Below are 26,249 nucleotides of genomic sequence, written 5' to 3'. Positions count from 1 at the left end.
TGAGGGGGATCGAATGGATAGCAATAGTTTATGCTGGGGACATTAGAGCTTGTAAAACTGCGAGTATATTATTTGATAGGGGAAATGGCTCTATGGTTGGCCTATGGATCTCAGATTGGGCATATAGCTAAAAATCTGCTATTTATCAATTTTATCTAAATGAACGCGTCATTGGGACGGTACTAACGAATATTTGTGGTCGCTTTTGTAAATGTAGTCGATTGCTGAATTTATGTATGGGCCCAAATTAGGGGCATTTAGGCCGACATTACATCCATTTCCCCTATATGATAAAAACTTTAGTCTTCTGGCTGCATCGACAAATTCTCAGGATTATGCCGCGAATACACTTGTATGACAAACTTTGAACATGAACCTTACTTAGCCAAGGTCACACTTGTATAGTTTTGTTTTGGCATTACTTACAGTACTTACGTGCAAATTTATCGACAGAAACATGCTCTCGCGCAGTGTTTCCTACCCGGGAAATCACGGGAAACCTTTCCCGGGAAATTGACCATAATGAGTGTTTCCCGATTCTCGGGAATCGGAACCAATTTCCGGGAAACAATTTAGGAAGGATTTTTGGGTGAAGGCTACAAGAAATTTCCTAGAAGAGTCATTAGAAACTTCGAATGAATGATCCAGGAGAAGTCAAAATAATTTTCCGAGGGAAGCTAGAAGAAATGTCCAGGGGAGGCAAGAATAAACTTCTGGCAACATAAGAAGGCATTTCCACGGGAAGCACAAAATACTTATCAAGGAATTGGGAAGAAAATTCCGTTGAAGTAAAAAAACTTCAGTGGTAGTTAAAATCGACTACAGTGTGGATTTCTTATTCCCGGATGGTTTTTTCGTCCGTATTCTTGGACGCCGTTAGTTCACTGAAAATGATAGCATATCCGGTCAGCATTCTACCTGCCGAAGCTCGAGCATCTAGAAATCCGAATAATGGAATACGGGCAAAGAACATCCGGGAATAAGGACACCCGACTGTAAATAAAAATGCTCAATGAAAAGTTTAAGAAAGTTGCTGAAGAAGTTGGATGAACCGCCCTGTAGAAGTCAAAAGAAGCTACCAGAAGAACTTCTGATGAATCCGTAAAAAATTGGAAGATACTTCTGGGAGAATTCGGAATTATCTTCTGAGTCAAAAGAAACTACCGAGGCTAGTCACAAAGAAAATTTCGGAAGAAGTCTGGAGAAAAATCGGCTCACAAAAATTTTTGATGGAACACAACAAAAAATAAATTTTAATATTACATCCAAGAGGATGCACTTCAATCATGTCGAAGATCTCATGTAATTTTTATGGCCACAAAAATAAACAAATGCATTAAAATCAGCGTAATGTCAGTTCATGCACTGTTTAAATGATAATTTTGTCCGTTTGGCAAGTAATATTACACCTATAATAATAATATTATTATTGACACGATTGAAGTGCATCTACTTTGATGTGATATCAAAATTATTTTTTTGCTGCACAAGTGGTTAAACTATTCTCTTTCTTATAAATCGTTCGTCGAAGTTAAAAAATAAACATTCTGATTATTTTAATTTTTTATAACTTTATTAGCGAAATTTTTAGCTCGTTAGCTAGTTCATCTCGTAAAATTTTGATGAATAAGGCCGCTGCCATAGTGGGAGCGAAGAGGCACGCGAAGCGTGAAATCGAATGTAATGTATGCAGGATCGGTACAGCATTTTTAATAACACCCCTTTGCATTTTTTTGTGATTTTTTAAAACGAGTTGCATGCAATTCGGTTGCATTTTAAAATCACATGATCAAAAATAGAGGCGAAAAAAATTGCTTAAAAATAGAATTGACTTTATATCAAACCCTGCTGCAGAATAGCATTTTGTTTTCTCAGCTCATCTCTGACTCTGAGTATTTTTACTTATTTTTATTGATAATGTGAAAACGTAGACGTCCGGATTTTCCAATTCTGTCACCTAGGAGCGCTGTAATAGCCCAAAACGTTCGTTCCACTTTTAAATGGCTCAAGTGTTATGCTATCGGGAAATCCCCATAGGTCAAGAATGGTTTATACTGTTTGGGCGCCGAATAGGATTCACAATTCGTATGATTAAACCCATTTTACGCATCTTACGAGACGTTTCTGATCAGCTGAGTCTTCAATTCTTGAATCAACAACAGACGGAAGTAACCCAACATAACATGCTTTGACTATCTGCTTTGTCATTTCGTAAAATTGACTATTATACGAAGCAACAGGTTCCAGCAATTATTTATATAAATCCCACTTTAGAATGCAGTTCCATTCAAGACAACTACCACGTCACCCATCACATAGTTCACAATGAACGTTCAAGTATTTGTAAACAAGTCATCAAAAATCAATCATCAATGCTTTCAATAGCCTATCCCCCCATAAAGTCACAACGCTATGTAAACAACTTCTGCCGGAGGGTACTTTTTCCAATCGAGCAATGGGGTTATTCACACGTTTGCAACGTGGATACACTCTCAGATCTACCACCCCCTTGCAGTGAAAGCATATCTAGTTATAAACATTTGGTCCGCGGTCATTCAAACAATCGCATTTATAGCCCTCTTCGGTTCACTTCGGTCCGACTCCGACGGCACCGCTCCTAATAAACATCTGTTAACACTTGATTGTTTTCCCGAGTCTTCCTACTTTTTTCTATACACAATCACCATTTGGCCACTGCGGTCGTAATGGCCACTGCTCACTGATGCTACCGCAGCTCTCATCAGGCGGGAATATCGGTGGGTAGGTTTCACTCTTTCACAAGTGGATTGCCGGTCTTGTTTTGTTTACAGGCCACAGCTCAGTAATCATGCCACAACGATGATGGCACAGCAGCGGAACGCCAGATAGGTAGATAGGTAGTATTTTTAGACCTCCCATCATCTTCACGGGGTAGCAAAATTTGATTTAAATTGCTGCAACTTGCCTGCAAGCTAGATATACATTGTTATGAATGCTGCACTTTACAATTGTGAAATCGGTTTTTGACTCCTAGTCACGTTCCTTTAAATTTGCTAATATTTTTAACGCGTAGGTATGCGCTTGGTAGCTCACAACCCACCCAGTGGAGACGGTTGGTATTTCCTAACAACAAATACGATCTATTTTTAAGCTGTTTCAATTTCCACCGCTACTCATCCGCCGTCATTTCCAGTTGCTATCTATCTAGGTACATACGCACTTGTGTTGCCGGTGTCGAAAACATCTACCGCTCGATCTGTTTACAAATATGACCGCCGAGGATCGTAAGGAAAGCGTGTTATTCAGTGTATGTATCTTGCATATTGTTTATTTAACCTACATGTAGGTCTATTAGCATCGCGCATTAATATTTGAAACGTAAATTATCACACTAAACATGGAAGATATTTATTAGTTCCGAAACGGTGTAACATCAGAAACTCTCAATCGTCTTCAATTTCAAATTTTTCGCATCAACCCAAGCTGTGCGGTGCAAGCAAGGTGTGCGCGCCCCAAATGCAAAGTGGCCTATTTTAATTGCCATTTAATTGCAGATGCAGCTGTCCCTGTCACTTTCAGGACGAGGTCAAACCGGTCGGCCTTTATCGCATGCAAACAAACCTACGAGGGTATCGCGCGGTGCTGTGGTGGGGCAATTCAATCTAATCGCATAAATATTGTTTGGCAGAAAAATATTTTCGGCTCAATTGAATATTTATAAATTGATACATGGCAAGCGTACCGGCCCAAGGAATGGAACAACACGACCACCAGGGAACTTTTGCTTGCAGTTTGAAGACTTTATGGGCGTCTTACAGCCATGTTCTGCATTTTAATTATTAATGCACAAAATAACACGATTCACATACAATGTATAAGGGTAAAGTGAAGTCGTTTTGCACAGATCACAAATCGCTAGAACAATTTGCACAACAATTATTAAGCAAAAGCAACGTCGGGTTGCAAGATTATTTGCCAGATGTTTCACTTCAGAACACTTCCGATGGCTAATGAAAATCGAAAACAATAATAAAAATCGTATCAAAACTGTGACGAAATTAAAAACGAGCAGGTAGGTTGGAACCAGAGTTGCCGTTATGTGATCTTTACATAGACCGTTATCTTCGATCTTTACATATAATCACCCAAATATTGTAGCGCAAAAAGTAAGGGGTAGTGGGTTCAAACCCAGTAATCGAAAATAATCCATTTCCTTGACGTCCTCTTCAATTATTATTTTTTTTTTAATTCTAATCGATTTCGATAAAGTAGTGATCTCCCTACCAAAAAAAATTGCAGAATTGACGACATATCATTTTGTGTGGAGCTTGTTAAAAAATTTGGTAATCTGAGATAAACCTGGCATAATGGCATCCCTGATCCCAGACGCCAGGGAGGGGACTTAACACTTGGGCCCTTGATATCAAATCCATCAACATGATCCGATCCCTGAAGCCGTTGGCCAGTGATTTTTCATTTTAAAGTCCCTGTTTTTCCCCCGAATTTTCCCAGCACAACTCTCAAAAAATAACCCAATTTTTAAGTAAACGTATTCAATAATAACAACTTTTTTTAAACCGTGACTACATGCGAATGTTTGAAGATATTTGTGGGTAAACCATCTTCAGTCTCGTCTTCAGTAGCAAAACTACAACAAGCATTTTTTAAAGCTGTAAGTATATTAAACTTAAACTACATTCGAAGAAGAAACCATTAATCATAACGATAATGTTTTGATCGATTATATACGTTGTGCAGTCATCCCTGGTCAGCTAAAAATAAGTATGAATCAGTTAGCCCAGTGTGTTATCTATCTGAAAGCAATCTATAGCTGCGGATTGATTACTGATTATATAAAAGCGAAGACAACATATCAAGAAGACTGGCAACATTGCCAGAATTCAAGGGACATATCTCGATGAACATTTCAAACGGTCCTATCTGCTTTGATCAATTCTCTTCATCGACTTTCTCTTTTCATAACCACTGCTATGCAAACAGATAACAGTTTGATAAAGGAGGTTCTTATCTAGCGTCCAAAACGTCAAATACAACAGGGAAAGGTTTTGCAGCTGAGTTATTGACGAAAGAGAAAGTCGATGCAGAGAATCGATCAATGCAGATAGGACCTTTTGAAATGTTTATCTAGGTATACAGTAGCCCTGCGCTTGAGCTAAGAAGGTATCAACTAGAAATCTTATATATAGAGATTCGCGGAAGCGGCTATTTTGAGCCAATCGAGCACCGATAACTGTCAAAATGTGAGCCAAACGAGCATTATGATTAGAAAATATTTAAAGAATTTCTTATTGACTTGAAAAGTATTGTAATCCGGAGATATAAACTCAAACTAAATGCAAATTAATACATAAGTACATACACGCAGTAAAATGCGTATGACATAAGAGAGCTTTGTCATAATTAACAATAATATAATACATTGTTAATGGATAATTTTTATAGATTTTTCAGTTCGGATAATATTGCTGATTGCATCTGCAACAGGACAGCCTCAAAAATTCAAAAAGTGTGATAAAATGCACGATTCCGTCAATTATTTTTGGTGTCTTCGGAGCAATTATTGCTTCCTTATTATAAGGAATGAGTGCACTTAAGACACCAAGACGATTAGAAGAAAATGCGCACTTTTATAACCCTTTTTCATAAGTGAAAATGCGCTTATTTGTCCAGTTTGGTGTGAAGTGCGCAATTAAACTGTACGCAATATTTGTTTTTTTTTTCAGCAATATATCTTAATTAGTTTAGCAAAATACAATTGCTTGTGCTCGAAGTGGTACTGTAAGAAGCATTGCAAATCAGCCGGCAGTTCGACATTTTTTTTTGCGATGTTCAGCGTTTTCTGGAAACTGGAAAAAAATTCACATTGTTACACTTCGTTGCAGTTTCACTACCTCAGTTAGGTCAAAACATGGCAAAAATAGTCCACCAGTTCTCTGAGAGTTCAAACAAACTCACACCGTAGACAACGATAAAGTCACGCACAAAGCTGGAACATTTTACTCCACGGCCAGTGTTGGCAGCTTTTGTAAACAAAACATATCACGTTGCCAAATTGTCTGATAATATTTCTGCGTATCTCTATATATAGGATTACTAGTTTCAACGCATAGTAATTTGAGGAAATACGCAAACCTCTCATCTAGTGTTGTACGGTTTAAAGATACTGATTACTTTTTTAAAGCTCCAGACCCCATATTTTCAAAGCCCAAGAATTTACTGAGAAGTCATTTTCAAAAGGTCCCTACGAACGCTATCGACCTGGATGGGTCATAAGACCAAATTGTAAACAAAGAGAGATATAGAAATTGTTTTAAAAGTCTTGAACTTGATTAGGGGTACCTGGGATAACATGCACCGTTGGGGCAAGATGAACTTCTTTCGTTTTAAGCCTAACATATACATAACAAAGTAGTTACCATACAAGTTAAAATTTTGTTTGAAATAAATAAAATCTAATACCAGTTTGTTTATTTATTTGTCGTCAATCAGTGTAGACCGTTTTACAATTTTTGTCTTAAGTGCTATTTAAACTGTACGTTTTTACACCATATCCAATGTTAGTGTAACAGATAAAGTAATTTTGTCCTTCGTATTATTAAGATTTTTTTCCGATTCAAGCATTATTAAGCGTCGGAGGAAGATATTACCCATTTGAATGAGCTTACAGCCACATCTTTCTGATAAAATACCGATAAACTTTAGTATGTATTTCTATTTTATGATCAAACACATTTTCATTATACATTCGGAGCGAAATGCACTCTTAAATTCGGGGCAATATGATCTTTTAGTAAACAAGCTTTGTTTACCTTTTATTATTTTTTCAAAAAATTTCCGTAGAGTTCCGAAGTCTATTAAGCGGTATTGGACCTTTGATCAACTACGATCGGAACTGCACAGAAAAAACATTCTGAATTTTAACAATGGCGTAAAATCTCCCTTCGTTTAATTTTGAGCTATACTTGGCATAAACAGCGAAATTGTTTACAATATTGCAGGCAATATTGCTAATTTATGTGATATTGCGATTAATGTCTCGCAGAAATTTACATGAATTTTTCGAACGGTGTGGAGGCAGTCAAAAACGAAGACGTTCTTCTGCCTCAATTGGTCATGATCATTTATAAGACGGCAAGGAGAGTCATATTGCCCCATTGTTGGGGTGCATTTTGCCTCATCATTATGGTGCGTCTTGCACCTTTTTTGTAGTGTATTTTACCCCAAAATGGGTGCATTTTTCCCCGATTAGTGACATTTCCAGATTATTTTATCAATTTCAAAAATCACTTTTTAAGGTATTTTTTTCAAAATTTTCATGTAGGGGAAATGGCTATAGCGTTGGCCCAATGGATATAAGATTGGAATAATAGGAATAAGGGATATAAGGAAGTTCTGAATTTAATTCCTAGTTAATTCTGAGAAGAATTATGGAATTCGTGATGAGAATAGCTGGTGAATTTTATTAAGAATGCCAAGAGAATTTTGATGAGAGTTTCAAAAGAATTATAAGCAGAATTTAATGGGTGCTCTGAGAATAACTGTAAAGAAATATTAAGGAAAATTCAGAAAAGAACTTCAAGTGAATTTCGAGAACAATATTGTGAATAATTCCCAAAAAATAAGAAGAAAAAGAAAAGAAAAGGAAAGTCATAAGAAAGTTCCAAGGGATTTCTAAGGAGGGATTGGAGAAAAAATGATTTTCTCATTAAATTTGCAAAGGAATTTTAAAAAAAGATTTCAAGGAAATGCTTCGGATAGTATCAACGAAATTCCAAGGAAATTACTACGAGGTTTTGAAAGGAATTGTCTGGTGAATTCAAGGACAATTCCTTGATAATTATGAATATGCACCTATTTAGATACACTGCACACTAATGCAGTCAGTAAGGACCTACTGAGGTTTTAATTGCGGAACTGTTCGGTAAAAGTTTAAAAATCTGTAGAAAATTCAAAAATATAAAAAATTTCTTCAAAATTTTACAGACTTTGTTTTGATAACCCCATTTAATGATAACAATTAAAATTTATCGATTTGCTTGATTCCTTACGCGTAACGGTCATTTCAATTTTTATCGACTCAGCAATTCAAAATCCCAGTAAAAGTAATACTGACTCCTGTAAAATAATCTAAGTGGGTGGGGACTTTAACATTACGGGTTTTTACACATAAGGAACCAGCACAATAAGATTCTTACAATTTGACTGCATTATCCAAGGAATAATATCCGTCATCTTAACTCAAAACCACATTTTCAGTTGAAGAAAAATATACTCAATGGGTGTCACAAGTCAAGTGGTACGCCACCTCGGCTCATCTACCTACCTAATAATAGAACAAGTTGAACAGTTTAAAAAAATCCACATACAATATCTCAATATTTTGACTGACACTTCTGTTATTCTTTCTGTGACAATAAGATCTGATTTGCGAATAGAAATGCAAGCAACGAAAGACATCCGTCAAAGCTCGATTGACATACGGTTGTGCTGTGGTCGTGCGAGATAATTCGAAATGGATAAACACTCTTTTTTTTTTGCTAATGAAAGAAACAATCCCGTTTGACAGATTTAAAAAAAAAACACGTGCTTTCTCTTCCATATAAGTAGCGCACAAGAGGAACCCCCCGTACATTGTCCGCTCGCTTGCGATAGACGATATACGCGAAAGCGCGAAATGCCAAAGCAAATCCAATTAATAGCTCAAACTGTCATAAGTGTTTTAAACGTTTCTCGTTGTTGGCTTTGACAATTCGTTCCCGTTTCCGTTGGTGTTCTCATTGCACCCTGCCACCCCCACACGATCGAGGTCGGGGTGAGCCACCAACTCACACTTTCATGCTCCTCATCCAGTAGTGCATGCATTGTGCAGACGTATAGGACACCGATGTTTACAGTGCACAAATCTAGTTTTAACAGAGTGTCAGCTCGTAGAATGAAAGGAAGCAAGGCAAAATAAAAAATGGAACGCCGACATTGGCAGCCGGGAGTCACGTTCTGCTGCCACTTAAAGCAACCGGATCACGTGAGGGAGAGATTATACCGGAGAGCACGGACTGTCTCTGTGCCAAAGTGTTCAATATGTATTCAATTAACCGCGGTTCGCCAACCGATGTGTTGTTGCCACAACCAAAATACAAGAGAAATGTCAATCGTTTGTACTTACCAAGATTCTTCCGGTAGTGGTTTGACCCGAGATAAGTTCACCGGCCCAGTCCTTCGCTTCGGTCATAAACGTACCCTCGAAGTCCTGCTTTCCCTGTCGGGAGGCCTTCTGTTCCTTCTGTTTCGGATCATTGGGCGCTAGCTCGGGCTCCTTTCGACAGCACAAAAAGGCAAAGGCCCGCCATAAAAGCACAACAAGCAGTCCAGCCAAAAATGTGAATATACTTGATAATAGAAAACACCACCATTTCCGCACTTTGAGACATTCATCGAGGTCGGTTGCAGGTAGCTCTGTGGTCAACACTGCTGCCTCCTCGTCACAGCCCGACATCCCCTAGCAGATAACGGTTGGGGATCCGTAACGTATCCGTCGTACTCCACACTGGTCGCCCTTTTCCTAATCATTGGACATTTCACAACGGTTTGCCACCGCCGTCGCCGCTGGTCACTGATGATCTGATGCCCTCAGAGACGAACCGTAGATGCGCGCTTTCACTTGAATTTCTGCTTCCGTTCGTCACCTTTTGAGTTTTATTTTTATCAATCTTAAGGTTTTTCTGATTTCTTCTCTATTAAAACTACACTATACACTCTTTTTTCACTCTGATGGGATTTATGCTCCTGCAAAAAGAAAAAAGAAAAAAAAATGACAAACACACAAAAACCCCACTGATGCATCTCTTGCTCCCGCCGGGAGATTGTCCGAATCTCCAATCTCTCGCTCATTTCTGAAAAATCTCTCGCTTCTTGCGACGCTCACACAAACGGGTCATCATCTCGCGGAATGATGTTGCTCTCTCACATCAAAGGTTTTTCCCCCGATCTTCATTTTTCGATAAAATTCTTCTTCGGTTTCAAGAGTATCCGCACTAACTATGGATGGATGGCTGGGATGGTATCATTTTTCTGTCTTTTATTATTATTCAGAAACGTTCTTCCATCAACACTTTTTGATTATTTACGTTGCACGTTTTATGTCTTGATAAAAGTTAGTTGATTATTTTTTCTTCATTCACAACAGACACGGAAATTCACTACCTACTCACGTCACAGCATCTCAATTTTAGCAATTTTATGACTGACAGCTGCGATGTCTTTCTTTGTTTCCCGAAAAAAGTTTTAAAAAAGGACGAAAATCAACTGTAACCTACTTGGATCATTCTCAACCACTCATTCCTCGCAAGCATTCAGGAAGGGCATTCTATTTATTGAACATAAATTTATGTAACTCAGTCTAATGCATGGACGTCACCGAACAACTTCTGCTTAATCGCCCAAAACAAAATGAAAATTCGGTTCGGAAGTAACAGCAGCTGCAACCCAGTACATCCCGATATACATACATACAGAGGTATACCAGTTTACGAGCTTTTACATAAGGTTTCGGGAACATTGCCAAGTAGCTGGACTGCTCGCTAGCAATCAGTACCTATGCTGTGTATGGTATCATACAACAGCTGCTGCTCGTATGCGCTATCAGCGCTATCGATTACGGCTTATGGCTCTTTTTGGCACTGACGCAGGCAATTCTATTGTCAGGAGGAGAAAAAGCCAAAAGAATTAAGTTGTCTAAATAAACGATCGAAGCTATCGTTCTTCTTCTTCTACTACTTTCATCCCAACTTGAACGTTGGAACGGGCCTGACGTAGTGGTTAGCATCCATGTTTCATTCACGCTGAAGGTCACGAGTTCAAATGTCATACTGGATCACACTTAAGGGGGAGGCTGGGGCGGTCTAACACCTCCCGAAAACGGTAGTACGTAGTTTATGAACAGCACCTTAAAAGCTTTACCCGTTTTCATTCGTACGTTATTGGGCAAGAAATACTCTAGGAAATTTAAAAAAAAAAAACAATTCGTCCGGACAGGGCAACGAACCGAACTGTAAGTTTGCCGCACCCTTTATCACATACAAAGCAAATGGCATGAATATCAAATGTTCACAAGCACGTGTTTTTCTAGAATAAATATTTTCGTATAACACCATCACGAGATGATTTTTTCTCATCGCAGAGCATTTGGGGAAACTTGATTCAAAAATTCAACGAACTTAAAAAATAACAAAAATATTAAAATAAAATCTGCCGAAGACCACATTACAGAATCTTTTCGGCGGTGAAACATTACAAATTTTACATACTTTTTATGCAAAATATGTAATAGGTGCACTAAAAATTCTGGGTTCAAGAAAAAGTGAGAGCTACATGATGGCCCTAAAGCACAGAAACAGAAAAGGAACTTCGGATCCAAAAGTAGCACCATTTATTTTTGTGAACACTAGCGCACCTAGCGGTAGAAGGCAAGCTTTACCTGGAGTTTACATGGGCAACATGCTTTGATGGTGTGCATGACCATAGAAAACCAGTGTGAAGCGCATCCACACTTGGTGATCACAAATTGTGTAACCCTTTTTGATACACTGATTCGTTCACACTTCAACTTCTGTTCTGTGCCTAAACTATTATATCATTCGTGGTAGGAAGCCAGTATCCAATCTTAAAGCCTTTTGGAATAGGTCATAAGGGTTGATGTGAAACCTGGTCCAAAACATCTTTTGTTTCCAATTACACTTGCTCGGAACATGTCTGAGAGCTATCCGGATGTGGCCAGTGTTGTCCTGGGCAATTCAAATGACTACCATTGAACTGTTTTTCTTTCATTCTCATGTGATATGATATGCCACATGATATGATTTATTCGTTTCAGGTCAAATATAGTATCATGGCCGTACAATCAGGAACTTGTACCGGCCATAACCCCGGAACCAGTTGACCGATTCCAAAATATTTCAATCGCGTTTCATGGGACCATGAGTCCTTTCATTTGGTGGTTGTTGCACAAATTCGGTTCACAGGTTATTGAGGAACATGTCTTAGAGAAAAATCTAGAATTAGATCCTCAAATCCGTGCTTATCAGATCTTGTTCCGTCTATATATCCGGAATCAGTTAACCGATTCCAAAATTGCTCTATGGGAGTATGAAACCGTTCATTTGGTGGTTGTTGCGTTCAATACTGTTTAGTGCCGAGAAACACGACTTCAACTTAGACGACGACTCACAAGGGAAAACAATTAGCAGGTGAAAAATTTACAAGGCACGTGGACTTGGATGAACTTACATAGCTACATCAAGAAGAATTTTCAAAGAATTTCCATGAGAATTGGGAAAATTCTGAGCAGAATTTCAAAAGAAATCTGAGGGTTATTCTGAAGAAACTTTAATGACAATTCCGAGGGAATTCTGACTACATCTCCAAGAAAATCCTGACAAGAACTCCAAAGAAATTCTGACATGAATTTTAAGAGAATTGTGACAAAATTCCAATCAAATCTGAATCTGCTGATGGTACCAAAAAAAATCTAATGAGAATGAATTTTTTTTAACAGCATTACTAGAGGAGTTTATTATGAGTTTAATGCTAAAAAGTTTCTAGGTAATAGTAGTAATGATTACGAGTTGAATTTCTGAGGAAAATTCCATGGGAATTGTGAGAATGTTAACAAAAAGTTTTGCCGGAATTTTGAGAAAAATTTCAAATTAATATTGAGCTGAGCAAAGAGGATTCTAAAAATAATTCAGATTAAAACTCTAGAGAAGCTCTAATGTTGAGAATTCCCAGTATTCTAACAAAAATTTAAAGAAAAGTCTGAATTTTAAGAATGCCAAGTTATTTTTTTAATTTTTATTAACGTGATTTTCAACCGTGGAATTTCATGTGAATTGTGGTAACAATTGAGGGAATCAGAATCTAAGAACTGAATATAGTTCAAAAATAATTCTAATTGAGTCACAAATGAGAGTTCCTAGGGCGTTTAAAGGCCCGTTACAATTGTGAGCAGAAGTGTGTTAAGGAAATCTAAACGAGATCATGCGAGAATGGCTGAGAATAGAAAGATAAATTGTAGATGGAATTCCACGAAAATCAGAAAAGGCAGCTAATGTATTCAATAAACAGTACGAGGGATGCTTGAAAGCTGCAACAGATATTTAAAACAAAACTTGTTTTAACAATTATGTTCGTGTTCCCATAGGTATCTACAAGCTAAAGCAATGTGCGAACTTTTTTGTTTGACTGTAATTATTGTAATTAAATTTATTTTTTTTTCATGTGTAATAATTGCAACTGCCTCACCCCTCGACCATAATCCAATGTATGTTGGTTGCCTTTTCTGACATTAGGTGGTATGTCGAACAGGAAGTTTCTGTTCTCTTAGTGACGTATGGAAAATCAAAGAGTGAACTATATCTAGATAAACATTTCGATAAACACGATCGATTCTCTTCATACAATATTATTGTTAATGTAGTATAGGGGTTATAGAGAAAATTTAAAAGGAACACCAGAGAGAATCCCATCTATTCTGCAGACACTTTGACAAAAACTCCGAGAAAAATGTGGAATGATTCAAAGAGAATTATTGAAAAAAATGAAAATTGTCAGACAAACAAAAACATTCGAGATGCCGCACTTCGAAAAATGTTGGAGATTGTGAAATTAAAAAAAAAATCAAGTAGGGAAAACGCTCCTATATTGGCCAAGTTTTAGCGATATTTAACGTTTTATGCAAGTTTGAGGCCTTGAGTTCTGTCAAGATTGTAATTCAATCGTTTTTCTGAAGTACGGCCAAAATAGTAAGCTATGGCCAATACTGGTGCAAGCGTCATTTTTATGCTGAAATCTCAGTAAAACTTATTGCCGAGCTGCTCAGCGGTGCCGGAATTGCGTAGATTCGTTTTGTACCATGATATGAGCCAAAATGTGTATAGAGCAACCGTTTTTGCTTATTGAGCAGAAGATCATGGGTTAAAACCCAAGCCTCGTTACGTTACTAAGTTGATCCATCCCAGGCCTCTATTGAAGAAAATTGCTAATAATATAACTCGGTGGAACGATTCGGAAAAGTACATATTTTTAGACAAATGTGACGTACGCTTGATCCGGTTCAGAAGACATTTTTAACTACTTTCGAGGATGTCATTTCATGTTAATAGCTTCTTGTAACCGATAATGAACGATCATCGGTCGTAGTTTTTTGTGATGTAAAGGGCACGATGGCCTTAGAGCGACCGTTTTTGCTTACTGAGCAGAAGGTCGTGAGTTATAACCCAAGCCCCTTTACATTACTTAGTTGATAGGGGTGCGTCATTTGCTTGCCGGGCTTTAAAATATCGCATCACTTTCAAATGTAAACCCAGATCTAATTCACCCTTCCCACTAACAAAAACTCCCTTCCCGTGACAACCGTGAAGATGCAGAGGTATACTCGGTCTCTAGTAACAACGGGTGTCAAAATAACAATCCTTTCCCTCCCCGATAACCATAAAGATGTGGCCGGCGCCGTTATTGACCTGGGACGTTTTGACTAGTCAAGTTGTACATCGGACATGTTAAAGTGGGCGATTTTTCTCAATGACGTAAACAATATGTGTTACATTGGACTTCAGAGTAGAGTACCTAACTTTAGATTGGCCCCGCCTTTAGAAAATGAGCACCAATCATGTTAGACAGTCCGAATGACCGAAGTAACAATCATGAACCCATCATTTCAAACTGTACATTGGACAATTTTTGACCTATGATTATCTTAAATAAATGAAAATAAATCTGTATGGGTGTTTTTGTATCACATACAATGATAGAAGAGCAATAGTTTGTATCGCTTAACTCGATTTGTTTAAATTTGTTACTTAGGACCTTTTGAAAAGTGACGCGAGATATGTGCTCCAATCGATTCATTTGACATTTTGACATAGAAATTGCTATTCTTTACGTCTGAATTCTAGTGACAAAATTATTAAAAAATATCCTTGAATAACGAGTATTCAGATGAGCGTAGTGAAATTCTCCTTGTCTGCACAACGTGGGAAAATTTCAAGTTGATTTCATTTAAACTCTACCATATAATTCAAAGCATTTGCTGGTTGTAGATCACCGGCAGTCCCATTTGAAACCCTGCTAATTACGTCCAAGAATGGGATGAAACGAGTAAAATAGGACACTTCCAGTAGTCTGCACTAGAGAGGGCCAATGCAATCAAGATAGGCACTGCTCAATTGGCTCTGGGTTTGGCAGTTCGTTTGGCTCAAAATCTGGGTACTGCGGACGATTTTATTTTGCAAGTCAATGGAAACCTGCTTGAAAATCTTCTCAAGAATCGAATTGATTTGCTCTTCTTCCGTTGAACCCTGCCAAAAACTCTGAGCCAGGAGTGCTCGAAACCCCTTTGACTCTAATAAAGTTTGTTTCCATTCTTCTTTCACCAGAGTATGTTTCATTGGAATTTAAAACCCAGCTGATTAATCCAAACTCTGTTGGTTTCTAACCTTTCTTTGAAGAGCCTGTCGGTGTCTGCCGTTGAGCTTAATACAATCAATAATATGTTACGAAAAATTATGTTTTCTATGCCATGACAATATTTGACGATAAATAAGAATTGTAACCACATTTGCGCCGTCTGAAGAGCCGCGCACAATGCATCCGGATCTTCTCCGATATGGAAAATATGACAGTTAGCCAATAGATTTAGGATCAGATCCGGATGCATTGTGCACGGCTCTTGAATGTTTGTGTTTCCATCTGCTTGGGACATAAATACACTGCGACCATTAATTTAATCTACTGTGGTATACCCCGTGTCCTCAGTTTAGTGCATGTCGTATTACTCCATCACTATTGAGAAATGATGAAGTATTCGGTTTGTCATTCTTGCTTTTATCGCAAGGATCCGACTCTAATTGAATGGTCCTTCTCTTTACACCCTTCGGAGTGTTGGATCATCCTTCAAAGGCACGCCCCTTTGCCAGTCCTTCGAAACAAAATCAAGCAATAACACCGATAATGACCATGCATCAGAATCCTAGTCTTAACCACTTCAAACTAGAGAACAGCAAATACAATATTAGGAATCACGTAGATGAAAAATTACTACCTAACTCATTTTTTCCTTGTTTCAAGTTCACCCTCGGTGGAAAAAAACGAGTCGTTTCACCATCAACAAGACATAACAAGTAAAAAGGACTAAGATATGTTCCTTTGATTACAAAAACAATCCTGTTCCCATAGGTTGAAGTAGTTCGAACTAGGCTTCGGTGGTAAATCTTAATGCCAGTAACCCACCACGAAAAGGTAATCTACCAGGCGTTACTGGACAATTGTCCAGTGGACACGTTAGGCTCCCGTTTGACAGTTTGACAGTTGACAAGCATGTCGAGTGAGTCCACAGTACCCAGCTCAAACCAGTCCGCTTCTCTCTTATCCTGAACACTTTCTAGTCTGCTAGAATAGGTGTCTCCCACCTCTTGAAACCACCGGAACGAAATAATTTCGATTTTTGGTCAATTTGCCGTACAATCAGTGTTTGGTCCGAATTAGCTCAAATCTTATATGGTACGTGTATTCGTTAATGCCGGTTCCCATGGTGCGGTCCCTATTAACCGTACTATGGGAATCTTGAATGTGTATCGAAAAGCATGTAAATAGTTATCTGAAAACTACCATTTTAAATTTCATCCCCGGCAAAGTCACGAATGAGCTTGAGATCGAAGTAGGCCGCGCTGAAGAAGTGACGTGTTTGAATTTTGCTCCTGTGTTTAACAAATTGTGAAGTTTTTTGCGAAAATGTGTTTTTGCGTATTAGAATGGTTGAATCTGACAGTGGAACAGTTAGAGCTGATCGGAACGGGGATCGTGAGTCAACATCTAGAGGTTCTTCTTGATTTTGTTATTATCAGGATCAAGTGATCTTAAGAATCACGAAGAGGCGGGCTAATTACAGATCATTCGGGTGAGATCCTTCATTTATTCTATTCATATTATAATTCTATTAGTATTCATAAAAACTTTACCAAATTATTTCCCAGGGTTTAAATTGACGAGCTCGGCTAGCTTGGTGGCTGCCGCTTTTGCTTACTGAGTAGAAGATCGTGGGTTTACTCCCAAGCCCCTCCAAAATAAAACAATTTCTCAATCGCCTGCTTAAGCGAATCTTGACCCAACTCCGTAGCTTATATGGTGGCGTCGGTGAGTCGCTGGCCTCTCGTTAAATAGATGGTACACCAACAATATCCTTGCTTTCCTGTAACAGAGAAGATGGGGCTGGCCGGCAATGGAAAGCTATTCACTCCCAAATAGTTTTACTTAAGAAATTAGTATAAGAACGTTAACGTAGATACATGGCAGTTGCCAGTGTGCAATCTACAAATTACTCCGAACGCAACGCAACGAATTTTTTAGTTTTTAGAACGATTCTGCGACTTAAACTTATTCGAATTTCTGGATATAAAAAACTAATAGGGCTACGGGATGTCGAGGAAGACATTCCGCGCAACTACCATAAACCGGACTAGGTCATGTTGATCTTCGTCAAGCTTTGTCTACAATTTGGACTTCTACATCAACACATGTTAGGCAGTCTTCAGGTTCAATTGGCTAAACGTGGTGAGTTCATTCCATTTTGTAAATTTTTACCTTTTCAAACCAGTAACTTTGAGAGATCACCTTTTTGTGGTGCGTTACTTGTAAAGGATCTACCAGCGAACCCTAGTCAGTGTGACCACCGCCCCGTTATGTATTTCTAAATTGTATATTTCAAATCAAAAATATTGTATATGTTCATAGATTTCACATAATCTTTTTCCCTTTGTCCTTCTCCTTTTCCTTTCCCTCTTCTCTTTTAAGAAAACGAGTAATGGCGCTATATCCATTAGTCATAAAAGGCTAGGACAAGAGTTAATGCTCATGCCCCAACAGTCAGAAGAAAATGGAGCATCACTTAACCTTTCTAGCTTTGATGCTTCCAACGACCAACCAATCATATAATTACCAAAATCGGAACGTACGGTACGAGATGTCCACGTTTAATCCATTTATTGGATTTAAACAGGCCCGATGTTTTCTGAATAATCTTGCCCCTTAAATGCTGCACATTAGGCCTGCCCATTTTGATATGTGTGACGCATCTTCGATGTGAATCATATATCACATAGACAAGAATAATGATGTAGGTATATATATATATATATATCATTTTCCAGGATGCTTTCAAGAACTGGCTGTGTTGGTGTTAGATTAGATTAGATTGGAAAAAGTCACGAATGAGCTTGAAAAACGCAAAACAGGGCTTTTGAAAGACGCAATAGGTCTGTTCCCATACTTACTTTTCTGTTAAATTATGTATAGCAAAAATCAAAAGTTTGTTCCCGTACTTGCTCCAGCATATTATTTCCTTACAGCAACTTACAGCAAAAGCAAACAAGCAAGTACGGGAACAGACCATATATGTACAGCTTAACCCTCCAGCGCCCATAAGTGAACCGTAAAAGTAAAATAATTTATTTTTATACATCGCTATTTGGGATGTTGTTGGTACCACCAATCAATACGAAACTAACGATTTTAAATTGGCTCACCACTTTAGTAGCCTATTGGTCCCAAGCAAACGATTAACGTACCCTATTCTAGTTGAAATTCTATTACTACACTATGTTTGTTTTGATTCGCTATGAAAGTTTGACAGATAACATCAGGGGTGTGTGGATTCATGCAGAACATGCAGGGGTGAGTGAAATAGCTTGGGACTGCTTGGGACCGTTGTTCTGGTACTGAGTGAGCCAAAAATAATAATGATTTTCTTCGGGACCCAGTGGTCTTATGGTATGGCAGTGGTCTCTATGGTACCACTGAGACACGTTTTGGGGAAATGTTTTTTTTTAAGACCGTGCATTACGTAGTTGCTCCTCCGTGATTGATCAGAACAAATGAACTTGCACAGAGAACCACGTAGATGGTGCATGGGATTAGCTTTCCATCTTCAATGTAAAAAGCACACTAATTCAATCTATTTATAGATCAATCACAGCGCCGACCACGTCCTCATGGTCTTTTGGGGAGGGAAGGATGATTAGTTCGACATCCGTTGTTGCTAGAGAGACCAAATACACCTCTGCATCTCCACGGCTTTCACGGGGAGGATAGTTGTATTAGTGAGGTGGGTTATTTTTAGATCAGGATTCAACTGTGGTAAGGGACGGGCCTGGGATTGAACTCCCGAACTTCTGCTCAGTAAGCAAAAACGGTAACCACTGAGCTACCAAGCCTCGTCTTGATTTTTAGGGAAATGCGTTTAAGGGGAAATGTTTTTATCATATAAAAATTACTTTTTTGTTTGGAATCGACTAAGGTGGTCACTTTGGATTAATGCGGTTCACACCAAAATAAATCAAGCCGAACAATGGATAATTTCCTAAGTAACAATGACAGATTCTCTACGACGAATCTATGTTTGCATTCCCACGGCCATGTATATATATTTACAGCTATTTTCAACACACAGTTAGATAAAAGAAGCTATTATCTTGCCTCTAATACAGTAATCACGGCCAAGCAAAAGAGAAAGTCGATCAATACTTGTTTCATAGAAACTTATCCTTAAGTAAACGAGAATAGCTTTCATTTGCTACCAGTATCATCAAAATCGGATACGAATTGGATTTTTACACACATGAAAAAGGAAGACAATGGACGCTGGAGGGTTTGTAGCTATTATTCTTCAACTTCTTCTTGGCTCTTACATCCCAACTGGTATTCAACATAGTATTCTTTGAGCACTTCCACTGTTGGTAAATGAGAGTTTCCTTATCCTTGTGTATCATTTTTGCATTAGTACAGTATGTAGCTACATAGCTCGATGCTCTAGGGAAATCGAGAAAATTTATATTTATAATATGTCGATCCTGACTGCTCTATCGAGGAGGCCCTAAATCTAAGTCTAGATGAACATTTCAAAAGGTCCTATCCACATTGAACCATTCTCTTCATCGATTTTCTCCTTTGATAACCACGGCTATGCAAACAGATTTCGTCGCTTATTATTGTTTTGATAAACGAGGTTCTTATCTAGAGTCCAGAACGTCTGTTTATGCAGCTGAGTTATTAACAAACGAGAAAGTCGATGAAGATAATCGGTCAAGACATCGTTTGAAAGGTTCATAATGTTCATTCCCAAACAACGAACACAGAAACCAACCCTGATCTAATTCAACGAACATATTCTCCATCTTTCGACATTTGACCCAGAAAAGACAAATTAAAAACCAAGTCATTTTCAACGGAAACCAAAAAACTCAGCCTCATCCTAGGACATCGATGCGAATAGCGAGCTAAAGACCACCGTCACCTCTGACACAATCAGGGGGTGCCTCGAAAAAGAAAAAAAAAACACACAAACGAAGGCAACCGAAAATCGAACCCTCTTTCACCTTTTTGAAGGCAGAGAAAGAAGAGCATAACTTCCGACTTGTCGTCGTGGGGTCACACACAGCAGGCGACGACACTCGTCAGTCGGGGTACACGGAGGAAGAGGATGGTGGGTGCAAATGGTGGAACGAGCAGCAATGCCTACCAGTAGCGCCAGTCAACGGATTTTTCCTTTTCTCTAAGCTCTTTGAAGGAGACTGCTAAGGAAAACGCTGCTCGGATGGAAGTAAGGTTATTTATCGATTAACGATAAGCGTATGAAAACAGTGAGGGCTTTCATTATGTTCGACATTGTTCGAATTTGGCCAACAAAAAAATGCACTCGGTACGGGCTCAGTGCAAATTTTGCTTCCACGCTGGCCCCCCCAAAAGCACAAACCCACGGCAACTAAAAATGAGGGCGTGAAAAGTTTTCCTGCTTTTTTTCGCAAATGAGTTTCACTGGGCCTGTCATCGTTTCACTTACTGACAGCTGAATTTTTCACTTTTAGGAACAAAGGCACCGTTCGCACTTTTCTTTCCGGACATTTCACCCTTGAAAAGCACCCAGGAAAGGACTAATTTCCACTTCTTCCAGCAGGAAAATCACTGACACACCAAGTTCAACCATTGTTTCAGAGCCTCGCAAAAACGGCAAATCACCTCCACTCGCAAGTACAGCAATCACTCGTCTGTCCGAGTTTTCCAACTTTCAGACACTTCCTGTGCTTTTATTTTATGACGATGGCGCAGGGTTACACACAACCCTGATTCGAATCGCGGCAGCACAGAGTGGTGAGAAGCTCACATTTTCTCGCTCTCCGTCGCTCTGTGAGATTCCAGCTCCAAGATAACATAAGGAGCAAAGAAAATTCGACGACGAGACACTCTCCTCCACTCGTAGTAGGTCAGTTTCGCTCTCCGCTGGCTGTGCTTGTGCTCAGGTGTTGATCCTGGCACCGATATTGTTTCATATCACCACATCGCACGTTGCAGCATAACCCCAAATCTAAGCGTGTACGTATGGTCGCGGTCCCTGACGACGACGACGACGACGACGACAACGGGGGAGAGTCTATCGAGGCGAGTATCTCGCTCCTCGGTTTTCCCGATTGCCGTGCCGTTCTGTCTGTGGGAATTTTTCGCTGGGAAAACCACATTTAGCAACCCTACCAACCACAACCCACTTATCACACTGCTCCTCTCGTGGAAATGTTTTTCTCAAATATTATTGTGTGCATGTAAACTGTGGAAAATCATGGAGAGACTAGCGCGATAGGGAATATGATCGGTCATCAACTCACAGAACACGCATATATAGGATGACAACAGTAGAGTGGGACTCCCGTCTGCTTGGCAGCTCAATTATCACGTGTTCCAAATGGTTGACGTTTGTGCAACAATTTGCGATGGCAGTCGAAGATTGGCAACCGCAGAAATTTAGAAAGATGTCCAGCTTGCAAGTTATTGACCTATGACTTCCCGGAGCCAATGTCGATAAAGTTGGAGTTAAGCTGTCGTAAATTAATAAGGCGATGATTTTCACATGCAAGCATACTTTTGAATGTAGAAACTATTAAATGATTCATTGTAAAATTTAAAACTGTTTCTTTTAAAAACGAAATTAAATTGATTCCAAGGAAATCCATAAATTAAATCATGTTTTGGACACTATACCCTATACACTAGCATTGCAAGTTTTATTGAGGTTTTATAGCATACTACAAGTCTAAATTATGGTCTACAGAACCCTCATAATACCCAAATTGTTATTCGGGTATTTTTTTAATTTTGATCCATAAACAGTGGAAAATTGCTGAATTTCTACATAACTACTCAGATTTACTCGTGTTACCCGTGTTTTTTTTTTTGAGGCGCAGAGCGACGGGCAAGCGTCGAGAATAAACTTCAAAAAGAAGTTTCTATAATAATCTTCTTAAGAAGCTTCCTCTGGGTGCATCTTTTAGAGATTTATTCTGTTCTTTTACAAGCTTATTATAGAAGCTTATTCTAGATACTAGCCCGTCGCTCTGCTCCTCTAAGTAACGTCCGTGAGCAGGGTAGTAAATCTGAGTAGCTATGCAGTAATGGAGCAATTTTCCTTGGTTAATTAATCAAAATTTACATAGTTGAAGATGCTTATTTCAAATAACAGACTAAAGTGGTAATTTTTATAGGATAGATGAGGAGATGAAAGTATAGAATTGATAGTTCCGTTAGAGTACGGCAGTGTGAAAATAGCATATAGAGAGTAGAAAGCGAGCATATGCAATCTCTATATGCAATTTTCACACTGCCGTACTCTAACGGAACTTTCAATTCTATACTTTCATCTCCTCCTCTATCGTATAAAAATTACCACTTTAGTCTGTTATTTGAAATTAGCATCTTCAACTATGTAAATCGTTGACTTCACGCAGAAGTGATACTTAACATATAGTCAAAGTAATCAAAATTAAAAAAAAATAATGTTCAAATATGAAAAATATATGTCTAATTTATAGATCATGCGCAAATTTCATAGTGCGCAAACGTGATTTTCTATGGATCAATTTCGTTAGTTTATGGTCCATTGTTGAACGTTATATGGATCAAGGACGGGATCTAATTGTATAACAATATTTTTGTAAACGTTATGCTTCTGATTATCTGATTATCATATTACATAATACCATATATCGAAAATTCGGGATGATGAGGAGGGACCATTAGGGCACCCAATTGAAGCGATTTGGATGGGGAGAGTGAAAATGTCAACTCTCTGTTGCTAACATTTCGATGATAAAGGGCGGGCTCTTCTCCCCCATTAATTGGGGCATCTTCCTGTTGGATGGCTCTTTTTCTGACCAACTGACTGATCAAGTTGTTGGAAGGAGATTCTTAACTGTCCCAAGGAAAAGAATAGGCGAATTGCTTATCAATCCATCCATTCGTTTTTGGACCTTCATACAGCGATTTGTTGATGACAATTAGAGGTTATTAAGCTTGATCAAGTTCAGCAGTGAGGAGAGCCCACAGCTATTGGACTAGTTTCCGTGCTACATTGAGTGGTAGACCACTATCACCATCATTATTGTTGAACGTTTTATGGATCATTTGCCATATGTTCATGGGTAATTCGTACAATTTCAATGTTCATTCTTTACAAATTTAGAGGTGCATTTTTACAATTGTGGTGCAAAATTGTATAATTTTGATATTTTGTATGCATCATTTACATTATTTGGAATATTTGGTTGTTTTTTAAGGAACAATTTTCATTTTTTTTATATATCGTTCTAATCAATTCCTGTAAGAGATCGATAGCTTCCAATTCCTACAAAAATAATTTTGATTACATTGACTGCCGTAACCTTCAGGTTGGTACCAATTTGGATTGGGAAAAATGAGTACCCTACGACATTAATCCTACACAAAGGAAATTTATAGATGTATTCATGAGGAATTGAATTCTGAGAGCAGCTTCAAGGAAATTCGAACGAAAGATTTAATGGAATTTTGACGATATTATCAAGAGAATTCTTAAGAGAGTTACAGGTTATTCCGAAACGTTATACCAAGGAAAATACAAGATATTTTGGAGATAGTTCCTAAAAACAAAGGGACTATCACGCCACCACCTTTTCGTACACGGCGAATGAGAATGACCCACATTTCAGTTTAGTTAGCTCATAAATCACATCACAGGAACTCAGCGATGAGTGAATTTGCCACATGTTTTTCCAGGTTTTACCCTAATATGAGAAAAGTAAAGATTGGATTCATTCAGTCTACTCGTACTACTTCTAAAATGAGTAAAGTTTTCGTCAATTTTCCCCATTTTCCGGTAGATTTTTGAGAATTTCCACAGGAAACCATGAGGCAAATTTATTCATCTCTGCGTACCTGCACTTTTGGCGATTATGAGTGAACTAAACTCAAATTTGGGACGTTCTCATTAGCCGTGTAGGCAGCATATAAAAGTGAAAACAAAGGCCTAAGCGGTCATGCTCGCTATGGCTTATAGTTACTTCAGCCATTCCATAGCAAAACGATATAGTGGTTCTCAAAATTTTGTATTCTTTTTGAGCCTTGTTCCTTATCGTAAAATATTAGACTTGTATTTTTTTTTTGTCATAAAGGTGACCAATTCCATGTTAGGTTTTTTGTATTAGTAGATATAGGGGTGGCACTTGGCTGCTAAAAACAGATGGAAAACATTTCTAGGGAACATGATCCAAATAATATTTTTTAAGGGAATTCTGAGGAGGAGGAGGAACTTTTGGGACGATTCAAATTAATAAATTTTGGATTAAACCAAAGAACTCCTATAAAGAATATCAAGGGAATTATTAGAGTTATTCAAATATAGAAAAACCGATACCGATACTTCCAAAAAGAAAAAAAAATAAGACATGGAATAATTGGAATTAGAATCTGCAACACATCCAAACCAAAGCATAAACCCAACTTTGGTAAGGTATCTCCATTCAAATTTATGTCAGCTACTGCTGGAATCACATCGAAGCTGTGGATCATCGATTTGGAAGCTTTATCCCATACAGTGCTTGGAAAATCATCCACAATATCAATAATTGAACTTTCCTGACCAAATAAATACGCTTGCCAATTTGCAAATCTATCTTTTACATTTCCACGCACTCGCAATCACGACGCCAGAAAGGCAAAACTCAAAGGCGAATAATCTCACGCATGAGATTTAAGTTTTTAAGTTTTTCGAAACACTGATCCCATATCTTTAAACTTAAATTGACACATTTAAGTTGGTATTAACGTGGATAAAATCATTATACTGTTACACATAAACGTAAGCGCTACGCATATACTGTAAAACTGCTTTGGCCAAATCAACTGATTCAAATCACTGAGCTAAAAAGTATCTCAATCGGCTATTTAAATCGTTCGGTTTTTACTAGAAACACTGGAATAAGAGACCAGCGGAGAAAAAAAAACATGAAGTTGGCAACAAGATTAACATCAAAGCAATCCTGGCATCACTTGCATTTGTAACTGCTTGCGAGTGACTTCGCCAATGCACCGACGAGCGAGTTCATGAGTGATTGTTAAACGAGTTTAATACCCCAACTAACATTTTCAGCTTTGTAAGCCAACTTTTCTAGCGTTGTGCTGTAAAGTAGCTGAAAAGAAGCTGCAGATACAGCTGCAAGCAAAAGCTAGCAAAATAGTTTTGAAGAGCGTTTACTCAACTTTCTCACAACCATTATTCAATTTGTCAGTCGCACTGAATAACATCAACCAATAAACGTTCATGTCACTTCTATACACACACTAATAAACTTTCCACTTGTAGCGGCAAAACAAAGCTAACAAAGTGAATATATTCCTCATTTGATGGCTTCTACACAACCAACAACTCTTGCTGAATAACATAAAAATCAAAAGTGCTTTTTCAACAACTAAACAACCTGTACTCAGCTTATAAACTGTGTTAGAGCAACTTCGGAAGCATTTTCACAGTCAACTAGATTTATTTTTAGACGTGTGCAGTTTTATAACTAGTCGAGAAAAGTGATTCATGTGCACTATTATAAAGTCTCTACTCAGCGATTTTGTTGTAGAAGGGAATGTTGATTTGTTTACATAAGTTCAAAGTGTTGGCGTAGCACAGTTGGTAGTGTCAAGGTTTGCCAATGAGGTCGTCTCGAGTTCGATTCCAGGTTCCGGTGCAGGGTAAATAATTTGGTGATGATTTGTAACAAATTTCGATTAATTTGATTCACAGCAAAATAAACTCAATAAATTCCTTCATAAAAAAGCGTAAACAGTATTTAACCCGGCTTCAAGAGAAAGCTGTGTAGTGATTATTGGACAACCGGGAAAAGGTTGAATAA

The 26,249-nt window shown here is 38.3% G+C and overlaps 1 protein-coding gene across 19 annotated transcripts in view; it reads right to left on the bottom strand.

Annotated features, from left to right (window-relative positions):
- slo (calcium-activated potassium channel slo) overlaps positions 1–26,249 on the bottom strand; it is a 265,894-nt gene that overhangs the window by 227,965 nt on the left and 11,680 nt on the right. For all 19 annotated transcript variants that reach the window (XM_065227090.1, XM_065227092.1, XM_065227075.1 and 16 more), the window contains exon 2: positions 9,164–9,783. In XM_065227090.1, the coding sequence (XP_065083162.1) occupies positions 9,164–9,493 (330 nt within the window). In that variant the 5' untranslated portion in view covers positions 9,494–9,783. The remainder of the gene's footprint in view (positions 1–9,163; positions 9,784–26,249) is intronic.

Source organism: Ochlerotatus camptorhynchus, unplaced genomic scaffold (assembly GCF_037179485.1).
Source record: "Ochlerotatus camptorhynchus isolate MF236.1 unplaced genomic scaffold, CSIRO-AGI_Acam_v1.1 ptg000266l, whole genome shotgun sequence".
Lineage (NCBI taxonomy): Eukaryota > Metazoa > Arthropoda > Insecta > Diptera > Culicidae > Ochlerotatus > Ochlerotatus camptorhynchus.
Note: the sequence above shows the minus strand (reverse complement) of the source record. Positions and strands in the feature narration are given on the sequence as shown.